Consider the following 18,538-nt stretch of genomic DNA (forward strand, 5'->3'; position numbering starts at 1 on the left):
TTTAGACCCGTCAAATCTGGACTAGATCAACCACTTTATTTGTGAAATCAGAAACAGTGAAATCGCCCTTTTTTCTGTAGTCATAAGCAAAATAAATGTTTCACAATTCTGAAAGTGGTTTTAAACAGTGTTAACACTTTTTAGAGAAAGTGGTGGAAAAACAAAGAATCAGCACTAAATATCATTATTTATGTTTTCCTCAACTTTTCTCTTCTCCTTCTTCTCTTTCTATGGATGTTTTGGTGACAATAGTGACACTGACATTAACCTGGCAATTAAAGCTTTACTGTATTTCTTAAATTTAAAAATAAAATGGAGCCTGAGCCTCTGAGCCTGAACATGGTCTTAGATCATTTAACCAGTTACTTCTTGCTGTTCCCAGGTCCAGTTTTGTGACCAGGACCCCCAAACTCTGGAGTGCACTTCCTGTAGAGATCAGACTGTCGACATCTGTGTCAGCATTTAAAAAACATTTAAAAACCTGCTTCTTCAGGATGACATTCTTGTAATGTAAGCAGACCCAGTATTATGACTCTAACCCTAGGGGGCCAGGCCTGTCCATCCAGGAATTTGGCCCACCAGGAGAAATCAGTATCAACGCTGCACAGGCTCACCAGGACTCAAGTCCTGGACCCGATGACATGAAAGGGCCTACGAGACTCAGGGGGAAAAAAATTTAAAAACATACAAACTAGGCAGGAGTTTTTTTTTCCTCCCTGTGAATTTTATTTTCTGTCTGTTTGTGGTGTCTGGATTTAGAGTGAAGTGAGATATCTGTCCTCGTGGGACAAAACCAGGAAAAAGACATTTTAAAGGTAGGAACAGACTTTAATACCTGCAGTTATTAATTTATTCATGCAGTATTCTTATGCTCGCACCACTTGTGATTGGACAGAAGGATGTATGCAGGCCTCACATGCGAGTCTTGTTTTTGGACATTGGTCGTCCCTTTAATTGTGGCCATTTAGACTTTATGGCACTTGAACTTATCAGGCAAAGGGCTCGCTCTCATCTGTTAGTGTGTGTGTGTGTGTGTGTGTGTCTATATCTGTTTCATATATATATGCTTCACTATGGGCTTATAATGATTATATGACTTGTATTTACTGTCGTGAGTCATCAAATTAAATTGCAGTAATCTGTGTTCTGTAGACGAACTCTTGACCTTGGACATGTGATCGATGATGCGATGATGATAAAACTTATGGGCGGTAGTGTTTGTCACCAGCATGTCTCTTAATTTGTCAGGAGTGAGGTTTGGGGACTGAATGTACCAATGTTGTGTGTGTGTGTTCTTTCTATGTGTGTACTTATTTGTATTCATCACCTTGTTTAATCTCTGTAATATTCTATTATTATATTTGTTCAGTGCTGTTCTGTCTTAATCGTTATTTTACTGACTTAACTTTTATTTAATCCTTTAATGTCCTGTTTTTATCTCCTTGTGAAGCACTTTGTAATATCTGTTTTGAAAAGTGATATATAAATAAAGATTATGATTAAACCCAGCAGGAATTACTTTCAATCATTAAACTCAAGAAATGCATCATTTCATACAAATCTGAAACACATGATATGATTGATGAATATTTTCTGGTTTCTTTAGTCTCTATGACAGTAAACTGAATATTTTTGGGTTGAAGACAAAATAAGATATTTTACATTGCATCTTGGGCTTTGACAATTGATAATCGAGAAAATAATCAACAGATTAATCAATAATGAAAATAATGGTTAGGTGAAGCCCTACTTTGAACTACATTTAGTCCAGTGGTTCCCAACCTAGGGGTCGGGCTCCTCCAAAGGGTCAGCAGATAAATCTGAGCAGTCGTGAGATGATTAATGAATCCTGAGATAGCAGTATTGGAAGTAAGAAGATTTTAGACATTCATATTTATAAAATATTCTTTTGATAACAGCAAAAATATGTAATTGGACATTAGCTCAGCAAGGATGAACCTTCCACAGCAGAACAGATAAACAGATTAAAGGAAGTGGATGAAATGGAAAAAAATACATTCAAACTGAAACTGAGACAAATACATTTTTAAAAAAACAAATAAATAATAGTATAATTATAATGGAATGTTTCAGGCCTTTGAAATGAACAAAATCAAACAAAAAAAGGAATGTAAATTTGATGTAATAATTTTCTTAAAGGTATGAATCCATCCATTTTATTATGTACTGTTTCATTTGTTCTTCCTTTCTTATTATTTAATTTCTGTTTTTTTTTCTTCCTCTTTTTCTGGTTTGTTTTTTGTTTTCTGCTTTTTGGTTGTTTTCTGTCTCGTGCTCATTTCTGGTGCACCCAGAAAGATGAAAAATCTTCATTCTATTATGATCACTTCTGTACATTCTAAACTTCATGTTTCTCCAACTTTCACAAACACAATGTAATTATTGTATCTCGTGTGTTTGTTTCTTTATTATTATGGGACATCAGACCTAAATTTGACCCCCTAAACACGCTCAAAAGCTCACCAAATTTGGCACGCACAAAAATGTAAGAATTGACCCCCAAAGTGCCAAAATGTGCTCTTTAGCACTACCTATGTAACTAAAATGGCCGCAATGGCCCATAGGAATGTTGTAGAGAGCTCAAACCAAAATTCAATTATTCGTCTCATCAAGACCTACGAATCATACACTGACACCCCTGACCTAAATCCAACAGGAAGTCCGCAATTAGCCTGTCAATAAAGACTTTGCCTCAATTTTGGCCCCCGAACAAACGCTATCTCCTCCAAGAGCGTTAATGGTATCGACTTCAAACTTTAATACATGACTTATGACACTGTGCTGAAAAAATTGTTACAAACTTTGTAATAACTCGAACGGTTTGGATTTTATAAGCCCCAAAAGTTGCAGTGCCACATCACCCTTACAATATAAAGCAATGGGGAGGCATGAACTTTGTGTCAAACAGAGGCTTCTGACGTCTAAACTATAAGTCTGACCACTTTCAAACCTGTATCAATGGATTCGCAACGGATTTTTAATGTAAGATTTGACCAAAATAATGTGATTTATGAAGAGATTTTACAAGAAGAGTACTTAATAACATTCTCCTCTCCAACTGAGAGGGAGAGAGAGAGGAGGGAAGAAAGAGGGATGTGTGCCACACTCAGTGGAGGCTGGTCCATAGAGACAGAGAAAATAGACCCTCCTCTATTATTTGAGAGGCAAGAGGGAGATCAAAATATAAAAAAGAATATTTGGTTGAAATAAATCATTACCAAATCTCAGTATAATTTACAACATATTTTTTCTCTCTTCTTTGGAAGAGACATGTAAAATGATGCTCCAAGGGAGGATGGCCTCCCTAACCAGTCAACAACCAGAATGCAATATTGACATCAAGTTGGTCCAATGATAGTTTCCAGAATTCATCTTCAATTCTCTCCACTGTAAGGCAGAGTAGCAGCAGTAGATAGCTCCTTGCGTTAGCCAATGCAACAGCTGGCTTGTTGTAGCAGCCTAAAGTACTCTTTATACATCCATGGAAGGACTGTTAAGGACTGTTGTTAAGCTAATAGGAGAAATTATCTGGACTGTGCAGCACAGCAGCAGCAGGACACCGCCAGGGAGCGGCTGGAGAGAGAAGCAACTGGAGAAACAACCAGGAGAGTTAGCTTGTTTGTCATTGTTGCTAATGATATCAGACTGGTTAAACAGCAGCCATAAAGTTCTGTTAACTAACAAACAAGATGACAAACAGTCACAAATGGATGTTAGGACATGAATACTTAATCTCCATGATAGAAAGAAGAAGACATCAGATAACATGAGGCAGATACAGATTCTCTCCCTCTGTCTCTTTGGTCGCTCCCATAAGACTCCCAGCCTGAACACGTGTACATGACAATATTCCATCAGTGATGCAAACTGGCTGAATAGCGCCCCCTACGAAATTTCAGCGAAGCAGCCCCAGCAGCAGGCAAAATAGTGTACAAAGGAAGTGATATTTATCTCCTTCACTGTCTGAAAACAGCCCGGGTCTGAAAACATCTACATGCCCGTGACAGAAGCCCTTCGATTGCACTGCAGCCCGACGTGCACCGAGGCGCGAGGGCCCGTTCAACGCTGCTTGCAGCTTTAATTTATTCCCTCTTGCAGTTTTCTACAGATGTCTTGGGAAACATATCATATCATCATTTAATCACATACTCAAAACTATCATGCGACACATGAGCTTTAACCTCACAGTATATTTAGTGATAGCTGTTTGATCGTCTTATGATCTCTGATTACAGCTGTTAGACATTAAAAGAGCTGGATCCTTCATGGATAGAATTCATATGCATACGTGTGGAAAAAATGAATTCTGATAAATTAACAATAACTTGAGCTGTTTTCTACTATCAGTGATCTCTGATACCTCAAATACTTCACACAGCACGAGAGATTTAAATCATATTGAGCAATAAAGAGACTCAACCTCAAACATTCAGAAACTGAATCATTTATTCTTTTTAATGCAAAATTTATCAACATTTTCTTGACCATCTGTGGCACTACTGAACAATTATTGATCATCTTGTGTGATTAATAACACATATGGTCTAATATTAAAGAAATACATCCAATAATAAAACAATAACTATCCACCATGAATTATCTATTATTGTTACAAAACATGTCCAACAATAAAATATTGATTAACACCCAACTTCTATACTTATAAATCAGACCCAACAAGAAAATGAAAAAGGGAATTAAAGCTTCTTCAATCCAGGATCAGAAAGTTTTTGTTGTTTTCTTGATTCAAATGTTTTAGAATCTTTGAATCTTTCTTTCCAGTTTTCTTTCTGACCCTTCATCACACATGAGACTCATCTGACCACCTGCTGGGTAGAAAAGTGTAAAAGCAATCAGAGTAGCTGCTGATCCAACTGATCCAAACCTTCTCTGTGTTCTTCATGTTGTTTGGTGCCTGTATTTGTGCACATATTGAGCATGTTAAACTCTCTCACTTTTTTGTATTTTCCCTCCTTTTTTCTGGGTATAAAATTCCTGCAGGAGAAAATGACAAGAGAGAACTTTTTCTATCCTGCATCAGCAATAGTCCTTTATTGTTTTGCTTTAATACATCTTTGTTCTACAGATTAAAAGAAAGTTGTTGAGTAATTCCACGACAACAGCAGATGTCATTTTCACATTTTACATTAATTTAGTCTCACTGTGTGGAGGTGGGTGTTTTCTTGTGTTTGGATCATTTTTCATCAACTGATGGATGATTTGTAAAACTAAAGATAAATTGACATGAATCATTTGAATTAGCAGTTGGATTATTGAATTTCTCTCCTCAGCCTCCATTCTAGCTTGAAATTCTTGGTGTTCCTTCAGTTTTTTTCATGTCTTTCCTTTAACTTATTCTCCCTCTTTCTGTCTGCATAAAGCGTTTCCTCTTATTCCTTCTTTAGTTCCTCTTGCTCTTTGAACTCTTTCATCCACTTTGGGAGTCGAGGGTATTTCATATGCATAACAGAGAGGTGAAATGAAGCAACCATTCTGGTGACCCAACCGCTGTTCTCGGCTTCCTTTCTGGCCTGAAGTTCTTGCATTTCCTTCAGTATTTTCATTTCCCGTTTGCTTTGTTTTTCACATTCTTCCTTTAATTTAGCCTCCATCTTCATGTCACCCTTCACTTCTCTCAGCTGTTGTTCATACTTTTTCTCTATTTCCTTCCTCAGTTTCTCCTGCTCTTTGCGTATTTGCTCTTCGTTCTCTTCCAGGATTCGTTGTTTCTCCTCTTCTATCGCTTTCTCTGCCTTTTGGAACATTTCAGTGGTGTAGTAGCTTCCTCCATTCTGCACATTTATAATTCTTATCTTCTCGAGCAGCTCACTGACCTGAGAACGATCCTCCAGTTTATTATTGAACACGTGGTACTGGCCGTTACATCTGGACACAAAGTCCTGCAGGTCTTTGTCGTCCTTCAACAACTCCTCAACAGGTTTCCCTTCGAGCAGGTCACCATGGGTAAAGAGAACCATGCTGTATTTGTCAGCTTCCTCACCAAAGATTTCCTGAATCTTCTGCACCGTCTTCCTTTCTTCCTCTGTGAATCTGCCCAGTCTGATGACAACCAGGAAGATATGAGGTCCAGGAGAAGCAAGGGAAATGCACCGGACAATATCTTTTAATGTTTTCTCTTCAGTGTCCTTGGTGTCAAACAGGCCTGGAGTGTCGATAATAGCAACCTTTTGTCCATCAACCTCGCCAACAACCTTTTGACAGACTTTAGTCGAAGATTTGAAGCTGAATTCTGATTTAAAACACTTTCGTTCCAGAATGGTGTTTCCTGTGGCACTTTTGCCAACTCCAGTCTTCCCCACCATCACAATCCTGACCAGCTCATTATTGTTGTAGACTGAAAAAAAAGGACAAACAATCAATGTTATGAAAATGTCTTTAATTAGTCACATCAGTGATGGATAACTATGGTTGGAAAAACTCAAGTTGTGTTTACACAGTATTAAGGTTCATGAGAGTTTCATCTCTTAGTTGCTGAAGATTCTTCATTTGTTTTTTCATCTTTATTTTTATGTTTGTGGTTCTTTGGTCGTTATTACAATATCTTGTAAAAATGCCCAAAGTCATTGTTTAAGGAGAACTTTAAGAACCATACTGGATTATTTGTATTATTTAAATATTTTTGACTTGATCTTTGATGTTTTCTGAATCATTATGGTTCTAGTACCAAAAGACTCATCAACACACCCTACTTATTACCACAGTTACACTGCATCACCTGTTATGTTGGTGAGTGAATCACAGGAGTTTCAATTTCCTGCATTCTGGTGAATTTTAGTGCATGTGAATCACAAACTAATGAGCCACAACTGCTTAGTACAATGTACTGATATGAACCTCAAATAAAACCAAAGGTACATATCATTAAGGATGGAGACGACACTACTATTACCAATGCTGCTCTCTCCACCTTCAAAAGGAAAAACAGCAAGAGCACGCCATATTTTTAAATTACCATCATACAGTGGAAACCGCTTATAGCGATCACTGTTACAGTGATTGACCATTTATATGGATCAGAAAGCTCAGGACAGAATCATTCCTGTACAAATGCTGTTTAAATAATTCACTTATAGTAATCAATAATCCGCTTACAGTGTTTATTTTGGGTCTTTTCATACATGAAAACATTTGGAAAAAAAACATTTTAAACTACAGTAATTCTAGTTTCTTTTTACCTTACACCCATAGTTCACGTATGATGTGTATTTAGTGGCGTTGCAGCGCAGCCCCACAGGGTTGACTCTGTCTCTCTCTCTCTCTCTCTCTCTCTCTCTCTTTTATTTAATGTTATCAAATGGAGAGAAATGTCCTCTCCTTTTCCTAGTAATATTTTTGTCTTCCCTCATGGCAGAGTTGTACAGTGTTACAGGTTACGTTTGTCCTAAGGTTGATTCTGGTTCAACTTTCTCCCTGCGGTCCCCACCCCCACAGCTACACACAACCCGTCTGCTTCCAGCTGGTGACCTGAGGCTGGTGACGTGTGCACATTGAAATCATGACAAGAAAAAGAAAACGGAAGGAAAACGTAATTTTCTCTCAATGAAAAATGTAGTCTTATTGAAGCTTATGATAAACTGCCGAGAACGAGCCAACGAGATGCAGCAGAGAAACAACCAGCGTTTAAACAGCTGTTCTGTATTTTGAAACAGTCAATAAAATTCAATAAATAGCAAAGTTGCCCATTTTATCACTTTATATTCATGTAATAAATATAAAAATGTCAATTAGATGGTAATCTGCATGAGAAATTACGAAAAAGAAAAAATCAGTTATAATTAAAGCTGCAAGCAGCGTTGGTCAGGACCTCGCACTCTGGCCCGTCGGGATCAGATCATTTTGCTTTTTAAAAATGAGAGATATTTCCTTCAAGTGTGGTGTGCTTTTATTTTGAAAGTTTGACTGACAGGATGAGAATTTTCTGCAGGGTGAGACATGTCTGTCTTGCTCACATCTGTGTCATCAAAATCATGCAAGTTTTGGGCCCATTCACTGTCAGGTGTGTAGAGACAATAAGTAACTGCAGCTGTAACTGCACTGTCTGAAAACAGCCCGGGTCTGAAGACATCTACATGCCCGTGACAGAAGCCCTTCGACTGCGCCGCGGCTCGACGTTCGCAGAGGCGCGAGGGCCCGTTCAATGCTGCTTGCAGCTTTAATTTTACTGATATAGAGTACACCTGTTTAAAACTATTTTTTTTTCGATAAAATGACACTAACTGTATACATTTGATTTTATTAACATGTCTTGTACCTGCAGGTTGCTCTGTAGTAGTGGGCTGTTGTACTACTGTGGCATCAACGCTGCTCTCTCCACCTTCAAATAGAAAAAAGCAAGAGCACAGCACACCATATCTTTTAATGTACCAATATAATACAGTTAACAACTCTCTCCACCTATTCAAAGAACAGAGCAAGAGCACAATACCCTCCTCAGTTTACTGATATACACCCATCACAAGTAAGAGTACACCTGTTTAAAACTATTTTTTTTCCATAAAATGACCCTAAACTGTATACATTTGATTTTTCTAACATGTCTTGTACCTGCAGGTTGCTCTGTAGTAGTGGGCTGCTGGTCTTCTGTGGCATCAACGCTGCTCTCTCCACCTTCAAATAGAAAAAAGCAAGAGCACAGCACACCATATCTTTTAATGTACCAATATAATACAGTTAACAACTCTCTCCACCTACTCAAAGAACAGAGCAATGGCACAATACCCTCCTCAGTTTACTGATAATACTCTAACAGTTACCCATCAAAGGTTAAATTAGCCCTTCAACCAACACAAATACTAAATAACACAAATATTTAAGTTTCAACTAATTACAGCAGCCTGAATAATGTGACAGAAGATGTGTTTTCTCAATAATTTTAAATTATGAGCTCCAAGTATGAACTTGCTGACATGCCATCAATGTTTTTGAGGAAATTAGAAAGGAAACTACCACTTTCGGCAGCTTTAACAAGGGGACGATGATGACGCATCAGTAACATTAGCTACGTTGGCTAGCTAGCATGTTTATTTACCTTTCTTTTTTCTCTTTTTTTCTCTGTCTGTTTTCTCTGTTTTCTCTGCTCCACCCTTCCTCTTTTTTCCACCGTCCATCTTGCTGCTGAGTCATTTAGCCGCACTAAATGCACAGGCAACATGTAACTGCCAACTTCTCTCTCCATCTCTACGGAGAGAATTAGCGTAATGAAAAGCAACCCATCTGTGTTGTTTATGTGTCTGTAAACACAACGATAGCCTCAGCAGTGCCTCTCCTCCCACGTCGGCGCAAATATGCACCTGTGGTGCCCGAGAATTACCAAACAGACACAGACGCACAAATAATAGACTTACATCTGAGGAAGACTGCATGAAGACTGTGTTTGGGTCTGCACTGGCGTTACACCTGCAGGAAAACAGGCCCCATTACGCTAAAATAGGCCTGTAAATAAAAGAAACACGAACTGGACCACTAACACCTGGGGGGTGTTCCATCAAGCTGGCTAACGGGATAGCTTGGCTTATTTGCTTATTTATATGGCCTCGCTAATTTAAGTGAGAGTTCTGTTCCATCACTGTGGCTTACATGAGTCCCAGCTCAGTAACCATGGTAACTTAGTCGGCAGAACTAGCCTGCTCCATGGCAGGTTAACGGTCAAGCTTAATTCAGCTGCATGTCAAAGAATGTCTGACGGACGGAAACAGACTCTCAAAAGACGGTTCCATCAAGTATCTTTTCGCACTTGCAATCCTTTAATTTAAAAGCTTAGCATTTATAATTTAAGAAATAAAAGTGTGCCAGCGTTATTTTGAAGTTATTTATTTATTCATTCACCGAATTTTGTTCAAGCTGTGAGGACAAAAAGAAAATTAAATAAACCTTCTGCTTCTGTGTTTAAATGTATACAGTGGTAACTGCTTATAGTGATTATAGTTACAGTGATCAGCTGCTTATATGGATCAAGAAGCTCTGAGACAGAATCATTCCTATACAACAATACAATACATTTATGCTGTTCAAATAAGTCACCTATAGAAATCAAGCAGTCCGCCTACTGTATTCATTTTGGGTCTTTTCATACATGACAACATATGGAAAAACATTTTAAACCATGTAAATCTATTCTTGTACTTTACTCCCATGATAAGCGGCTCCTGCTGCGTGCACACTGAAATCATGACAGAGACAGGAAGTCATTTTCTCTCAATGACAAACGTAGTCTCCCCGAAACTTATGACAATGGGGGGATTTAAGTAAATTTCACCGCTTTCACCGCTTCAAAAATGTGCACACTCCGTTTGAAACAGCTGTACTGTATTTTGAAACAGTCATTAAAATCTGTCTCTTTATATTCATGTAGGCTAATAAATATACAAATGTCAATTAGATGGTATTCTGCATGACAAATAAAGAAAAAGAAAAGGTTATAATAATTATCTGCTTATAGTGTTATTTGACCCGGACAGACGTGATCATTATAAGTGGTTTCCACTGTACTTATATCCTTCCCCATTTTCCAGTTAATTTTTAACTTTCAGTGATGCTTGTAAATGGATCCTGTGAAAGAGAAAATGTGTCAAAGAGTATGATAATATTGGAAAGTTCTCTTAAATTGCCTACACCATAATTTTAAATATACATCTGACGTTATCTAGCCTATTGATAATATGACTACAGTCACTGATCTGAATGCTCATTTATTAACAAATAAAGATAAAACTGCTGCTCGTCACTATCACCATGCAGACTCATCAAGCTGAATGCAGGGATTGAACCATCAACCTTCGAGTAATGAGTTTGCTCCTCTAACCTTTAGGCCATCACTGCCCACCTACAGGTATACATTTAATCTGTCATCGGTTTTGTGGCAAATCAGCTGCTTCACCTTGTTAATTGCAGCAGTTTTGCCCTTTTTGGTGAAAACTCCTTTATATTCTTCATATAATTTCATCAGCAGGTTTGTTCTGTTGCTGAGAAGAACACCACTCTAGTTTTCTCTTCTTTTTGCGACACAGTATCGTCTTTTCGACAATCGACTGTTCTGGGCTGCTTATGTACTCCATGCACATGCACACTTGAAGCTTATTCCAGTCTGGCTAGACTTAGCGTTGACTAGATGCAGCTCAGCTGCGTTAGTGGAACAGCTTGAGCTTCAAGTGAAAGTTGATGTTAATTCTAGCCAGGCTTCTTCAAGTAAGCGCAGCTTTCTTTAGCTGCATTGATGGAACACCCCTCTGGTCGCAGTCGGGATCTCGTGTTTAGTGACATCAGTTATGGTTCAGGTAGTACAGTGTGCTACAGGTGTTGAGAAACAAGTTTCCCTGCAGCCATCCTCAAGTGTAGGAGAGAGAAATAAGAGAAGAGCAAACAAAAGTGTCAATAAAGAGGCTCATGGCGAAGCATAAAGCTTATGAAACCTTGGTACAAGCCAAAAGAATGAAGAAATGATGAGAGGTGCATCTATCTTATTCTTTTAGTCAGTGTGTCAATTATTTTTTTATTATTCATGTAGTCTATATTTTGTTTTTATAAATACCACTTTATGTTTCTGTAGCCCAGTCTAAAAATGTTTCATTTTAGAAAAATAAATATGTAAATTTTTGTATCGCTTCATCACAATGTATTGTGTAAAAGATAGATGCTAATCGCGATTAGCGCATTAGCACGCTAGTTATATTAGCACACACTGCACCATAGTAACAGCTAATGTTACTGTTTGTTGCTAGTATGTGTTGATGGGAATTAGATAAAAGCTCAAAATGCACTCGACATGAATAGTAAAAGAGCTTTAGGACAAGTTCAGTGAGTGAGAAAAACTGTCATGTACCTCTAATAGACTGAGGACCAGGAAACACTTCTTGGACTCTATGGAAGAGTAGATGTCTCCCGCTCAGCTATCACTTTGTCTGGACTGTTGTCGTCCACCAGCCTGTAACCTCACTCATCATTCCCCTCATCATGCATCGCCCCATTCCTCATCCTTTGCCCATGTTTCAACTCAGGGATTTGTGGGTAACGATTAACCAGTGCACGTGCTATTTTGTTTTGTAGCTTGCATTTGCAAGTGAAGCGGCCATTTGTTTTAGGACTCTATGCTCCCGAGCAATGAGTCAGGCCTGCGACGTTTTGTTTTGGTTTAAAGGACAAAATTTTATTTTAGTTGCAGAGTGAGTGTGTGCGTGTGAGTGTGGGCCCTTTAGTTAGAAGCTTTGAAACTGATAATATATAAAGAGGTCATAACTTCTGAGAAAAGTCTGAAAAGCAAAAGGGAAACACAACTAAGTTTTGTACAATATTTTCATACCTATTAATTTTTATTAATTGGTTTAAATATTTGTTTTCATTAACTAAATTCATTATTTGCATTTAAAGTACTGTGTCTGTCGTTTTAAGGTATGATTTGAGTCTAAAAACCAGAGAATATTGACTAAAAACATAATTCTTAGTGGGATTTAAAATTAGTGATTCCTACTATACATTCCTGCTAAGTGGAGGCACCGCCATATATTTGTAGTTGATATTCATGTAAAGGTTTAAAAGCTGGTAATTTCATTTCGGTTACACAGGTTAGCACGGCCAGCCACGGGTAAACGTACCCAGGGTCCAGCCCATAGTACTACAACACTTGTTGGACAGTTACTAACTAAATAGCTACATGGAACGGGTGTTACATTTAGGAAGTGCATATATTTTTATACACATTTTATACATCTGGCCTCTGGACACACTTCCATGACACCCTTATAGTTGCTTCTTTCAAAAAGCTACTCAAAACCTGACCACACACACACACACACACGCATGTTGAAAGATAATTAGTGATTTAATTTAATTTGGTAAATAGAGTATATTTAGGTGATACTCATGCACATATACTAACATTTCTTATGTATTTAGTGCAAGAGGATGTACAAATTTGTGGGATCATTCTGATTAACCATCAGAGACCCACAGAGGCGTCTGCACCCTTTGCCGCCATCTTTCAGAGGCTGCAGCGAGCTCAGTTTTAAAGCTAGTGAAGATACTGGTATCATATGAAACTAGAGGATCTAAGGCAGCCACTGGTATCAACCATGTCTTAACATATGTTGAAACCATGTTTCAGCATGTCCCCATAATTTCCAAAGAAAATACACGTCTCAAGAATGATCTACAGATATCATTTGCTTCAATGGCTTGTCATGACTGCATTCAAATAACCAGGGATGTAAATAGCGCAAGGATTCTGATTTTAATACATTTTCCTGTGACTTGTCAGAGTCAGGTTTGCTATGAGAGAGGTATAGATTTCATATTATATGACATAAGAGTAATTGTCTGTGTTGCAAGAGGCAACAGAAAGGGTGTTAAGGAAGTGTGACTAATTATCGGATCCAGTTATTTTGTATGATTTTGTTAACTCAGCTAAAAATGTAATAACTTCTGATGTGCAAAAAATGTATTACATTATTGATTTAGAAATGTTATTACATTATTGGCTGTTAAAAGCCCTCTCTTTCCAGCACGGAGTCAGAGCACCTGCTGACATCTTTTTTATGATCATAAATGTGGACATCTTGTCCAATCTCTGCAAGTTTCTCCCAGCTAACTGATATCTCACCTGAGGTTGTTTCATCTTGAGGTTTTCCAGGAGGGCAGCAAGGTAAGGTTTTAATGAGACCGCTGACTTCATCGGCTGGCCCAACACCTACTGAGGTCACTGCTCTGCATCTGAATATGTACTCTGTGTTAGGAGTCAGATCGCTCACTGTCACTTCTTCATCCTTTGGTGCTGGTTTTTGTTGCCATCCATCCTCTCCGCTGACACAGTACTCTACAGAGTAGGAGGTGATGTTCGCTGCTCCAAATCTTGGTGGACAAATCTTCAGTGTAACGCTGTTGTGGGTTACATCACCTGCTGTCACTGTTTCAGGCTTTGAAGGCGGCTCAAAGTTCTCACTGACAGAAAAACCGTTTTCATAAACATAGATGCTTGAACCTCTCTGTGTCTCATTTGTTAAACCTACTGTCAGGAACTTAATGTTCTTCTTCTCCTTGTTGGCCTCTGCAAAATCACTGAATAGATTTACTTTGTTCTTCATTGCATAAGATACTTCTTTTGAGGCGTACCATTGTTCCTTCTCTACATTGTAAGTCTGTGGATCTTGAGGGTCGTCTGGTTTGGGTGTTTCTTCCAAGTAGTTTGATAAAGCTGAGAGGTACGGTTCAGCACTTCCCAGTGAGGTGAAAACAAAACACACAGCATGTTCTGCACAGAGAATTTCTTCATCAAGCACATTTTCAGATGGGACAATCTTGGTGTTTTTCATCATGTTGGTGAAAATTTTTAACCTGCGCATTTCCTTCTCTTTACAGTCCATCCACTCGTTCAGGCTTGTGTTGTTGAAAGGAGAAGAATGTCTCTTCTTCAGAATCTCTGCGAGCACAGCCTCCTCTTCCCCTCCTCCCCTGATTGATGGAAGTTTCTTTGCCAGATTTTGTTGGAATTCCAGTTTGTACTCGGAGCAAAATTCTGCAAATGTTTTAAGTTTTTTATCAATCTGTGGGAACTGCTGTGCAGTGGTGGTTCTCATTGCATCATTGCACCTCATTTCCAGCTCAGTGAAGTCCTCCAGGACACTCTGGGATTTCTGCACTAAACTTATACTTATCTGACGGACGAGTTTAGCAGCAGATGGATCTAAACTCACAAGTGGCATCAGCCAGACCTTCATTGGTACAGCATTTTCTCCATTGGTTCCCAGTAATTGTGGTAGGCTTTGGTAGACTTGTATAGCATCCTGAAAGGATGTTGGAGTTTTCTTCAGTAAAAAGTCTCCATGGAATTTGCAGGAGAACTTCTCCACCTTTTCAATGTCCTTGGTTTCCATTTGGACAGAACCTTCCCCCCCTACTGTGATGGTGGGGATTTTCTTGATCATCACCTTCATGTTGCCATGAATGTCTTGATGACTTTCTTCATCAGACACCTCACGGTCAAAGACAAAGAAGGCTTGTGCCCCATAAAGGATACCTGTGACTACATGTGTTGCTATTGCTTTATCAAAGACATCCGGATGCTTTACATTGTCTCTTCCAAGATGATTCATTGACAGTTGCTTCATCTTTGTGGTTGCATGGTACTTCAGTGTTACTCTGGCCTGATGTTTGGATGTTTTACTATCTTTCAGGTATTTGGCAGATCCTCCAACCTCTACTAGTCCACCAAGGAAACTTGCCTTCAGCGATGCTTCTACATTTAATGCTGAAGATTTATCTGCAATTGATTCAGATGCAACTATCTGAAAATCGTTGCAGTGCTGTGGTCTTTCTTGTATATCATTTTTCAGATCATTAAGGTCCCACAATGTCATGCCTGCAAAAGAAGAAACAAAAATCAAGATCAGCTTCCTTTAATGAACAAATCAGTCCAGGTGATCTAAGAATAAAAAACAACAATGATTGTTCGAGCCTTACACCTTACTTATACAAAGTTTTATTCCTGAATTCACTAAATAAGGCGATGATTTGAAGGTCTCTTTTTCAAACAACCATCTCAGATGATGTGAGTCTCTCATATCAAAGAACTCACTTGTATTCTTCATAACACTAAACAAAAGACAAAGGATCCTCATTTTCTATTTTTCACAGATCACACACTGGACGAATTTCTTCCGATGTTCAATTTCAGTGGTCAGAATGTTTTGGCTGTTGTCTAGTTGTGATGGATTAAGTATTTCTACATGTGAATTCTTACCAGGGATGAGTGAGTCTTTGCGGCAGTCGTACAACATCCCGAGGCTGAAAGGCCGGCCGAGCGCTGCCACCTCCATTGTCCCCGTGGCGTCAGCGTCCATTGCTCAGTGTGAACTGGAAAAAATGGACAACAGCTTGTTAGTTCTCCCTGTTGTCTGTCACCTTGTAATGTGGCTGCAACACAGAGGTACTGCAGAATCTATCAACACTAAATAAAATAATAAGCATAGACATACACTAATAGGATAAATATTCTTTGAGATATCATGGATACAGAGGACTTTCTAAGATTTACAAAAATCCACAGAGATACTGTGGAATGGTAGGCTTCCTAAATGGGTCAGTAGTAACACAAGGGAAAGAAAATAGAGGGAAGCTGTTTGTTACAGAAAACAAAGAAAAAGTAATCAGCTCAATGTGTGTAAACTGAAATCCAGACTAGCTGCCTGTCACTTTTTGTGTTCCTTGTGCTTTGATCCTGTATTTGTGCTCATGTTGAGCAGATAAAATGTTCTGCGTCTAATATCTCTAAAAAATATTAAACTGTTTGTAATGAAATTTTGTACAGACATTTCTGTTCCCCAGAGGATGATTCTGAATCCCCTGACTTTTCCTCTAGCAGCAAGTTTTCACATATTCTGTGAAATATCTCAACAACTGTTGGATGGGGTGTCAAGAAATCAGTTTCACACATTCATGTTCCCCTCAGTATGAATTGTAATAACTATGATCATCTGACTTTTCATCTAAAGCCATTATCTGGTCAAAATTTTTTCAATGTGTCGAATACTTTGGTGACCAATTACCCGCAAAACTAACAACATTTACACCAGCAGTGGTGGAAAGTAACTAAGGGACAAGGTGACGTCATCAAATATCTTGTTTTGTCCAACAAAAGGCCAAAACTCAAAGATATTCAGCACCAATGCACCAGCACAACCCACCTGGTGGAAAGTGTTATTTCTTTTCAAATAAAGCTTTTGTAAAATAAAAAAATTACATACAACACTCATGAACATGTTAATTATTATAATGGGGGAGGAAATGCTTCAGCAGCTTCCTGTTTGTTTCCTTCTCTAAACGGCTCCTCTAGAAACATCATCCAGTCAGTGCAGCAGTGCAGCCAGTTGCTGACTCAAGATATTCACATAAATTTAACCAATCAGATTCCTCCAATTTAATTCAGAAAGGGTGATTTAAGTGAATTAAGTATGATTCAAACCAGTTTAGTATTATATTATTTATATATATATATATATATATATATATAATTATATTTAGTAGTTAAGTTTATTAGACAGACAGGATGGATGTGTAGGATTTAATGTCTACAGTCCAATGCGGAGTGTGGCCGTAATGTGCCTAATATGCTATAATTCAGCTATCATTGAAGCGTGTGGCTGTGGCGTGGCGTTGAGTTTTGATGTTTCGCCATGACAGAGGAAATTGCTACAACTTTAGTGCAAATGCTCCAGTCTGCCCCAAACTTTGCATGTTTGATAAGAACACGTCCTCATGACAATATTCAGTCAGTGATGCAAACTGGCTGAATTACGCCCCCTACGAAATAGCAGAAAAGCAGCCCCAGCAGTGGGCAAAATAGTGGACAAAGGAAGTGATGTTTATCTCCTTCTGTCTGAAAACAGCCTGGGTCTGAAGACATCTACATGCCCATGACAGAAGCCCTTCAACTGCGCCGCGGCCCGACGTGCGCAACACTGCTTGCAGCTTTAATTATTACACCACTTCAACCCTTAATTTGACCCCCTGAACATGCTCAAAAACTCACCAAATTTGGCACGCACATCAGGTGAAATATTTGATAAAATGTAAAAATTATCCCCCAAAGTGCCAAAATGTGCACTATAGCGCCACCTATGTATCTAATATGGCTGCCGCGGCCCGTAGGAATGTCGTAGCGAGATTGAACTAAAACTCAATTATTCGTCTCATCAAGACCTACAAATCATATGCTGACACCCCTGACCTAAAACCAACAGGAAGTCCGCAATATGCCCATCAAAGTATGACTTTGCGCCAATTTTGGACCCCCAAGAAACGCCATCTCCTCCTAAGGTGTTAATGATATCAGCTTCAAACTTAAATACATGACTCATGACACTGTGCTGAACAAAAGTTGTTAAAAACTTTGTAATAACTAGAACGATTTAGATATTGTAAGCCCTGAAAGTTGTAGTGCCACATCACACCTTACAATGTAAACCAATGGGGAGGCAATCGCTAGGCATGGACTTTGTGTCAAACAAATGGTTTTGACGTCTAAATTATAAATCTGACCACTTTGAAACCTGTATCAATGGATTCGCGACGATAAAGTGCTGCAGAAAAATAAAATCAAAACTAAAATTTGTAGCTCTGTACTGCAGTTTTTCCTTTATTAGGGCCCAAGCACCTAGCAGTCTGCTCACACTCTCCATTCAAATATATGAGTATTTTTCTGTGTCCAGCTGCAGTTACTTATTGTCTCTACACACCTGACAGTACACATTTCAATCAAACTTTGACCAGGTCATGTGGGTCAAAAGTCTTTACTTTTTCTAAAAATAACCTTGATGAAAATTAGGAAATTAGTTTGTTTTACACACAATCTCATCAAGAGTTTTCAATTTACTAATTGAAATTCAAGTGAATGGGCCCAAAACTTGCACAATTTTGATGACACAGGTGTGAGCAACTCAGCCTTATATGACAAACATCATCTGGTTCCCATGAATTGTTCAAGGTGTGGTCTACAGTTGATATACAGCGA

At 38.6% G+C, this 18,538-nt stretch overlaps 3 protein-coding genes across 5 annotated transcripts in view; all 3 read right to left on the minus strand.

Annotated features, from left to right (window-relative positions):
* Positions 1–18,538, minus strand: part of LOC137194766 (verrucotoxin subunit beta-like) — a 107,514-nt gene that overhangs the window by 11,822 nt on the left and 77,154 nt on the right. The gene's annotated exons all lie outside the window — the stretch shown is intronic.
* Positions 4,109–18,538, minus strand: part of LOC137194759 (verrucotoxin subunit beta-like) — a 102,274-nt gene continuing 87,844 nt past the window's right edge. Inside the window, exons 2-6 of one of the 3 annotated variants that reach the window (XM_067606891.1) lie at positions 15,770–15,882; positions 13,634–15,388; positions 8,587–8,649; positions 8,294–8,356; positions 4,109–6,376 (exon numbers count right to left, since the gene is read on the minus strand). In XM_067606891.1, the coding sequence (XP_067462992.1) occupies positions 5,412–6,376; positions 8,294–8,356; positions 8,587–8,649; positions 13,634–15,388; positions 15,770–15,869 (2,946 nt within the window). In that variant the 5' untranslated portion in view covers positions 15,870–15,882 and the 3' untranslated portion in view covers positions 4,109–5,411. The remainder of the gene's footprint in view (positions 6,377–8,293; positions 8,357–8,586; positions 8,650–13,633; positions 15,389–15,769; positions 15,883–18,538) is intronic. The other 2 variants (XM_067606893.1, XM_067606892.1) reach the window with 2 other exon arrangements.
* Positions 5,755–18,538, minus strand: part of LOC137194764 (stonustoxin subunit alpha-like) — an 89,900-nt gene continuing 77,116 nt past the window's right edge. Inside the window, exon 5 of the transcript XR_010931017.1 lies at positions 5,755–5,855. The gene's annotated coding sequence lies outside the window, so the exon portion shown is untranslated. The remainder of the gene's footprint in view (positions 5,856–18,538) is intronic.

This window comes from Thunnus thynnus, chromosome 12 (assembly GCF_963924715.1).
Source record: "Thunnus thynnus chromosome 12, fThuThy2.1, whole genome shotgun sequence".
NCBI lineage: Eukaryota > Metazoa > Chordata > Actinopteri > Scombriformes > Scombridae > Thunnus > Thunnus thynnus.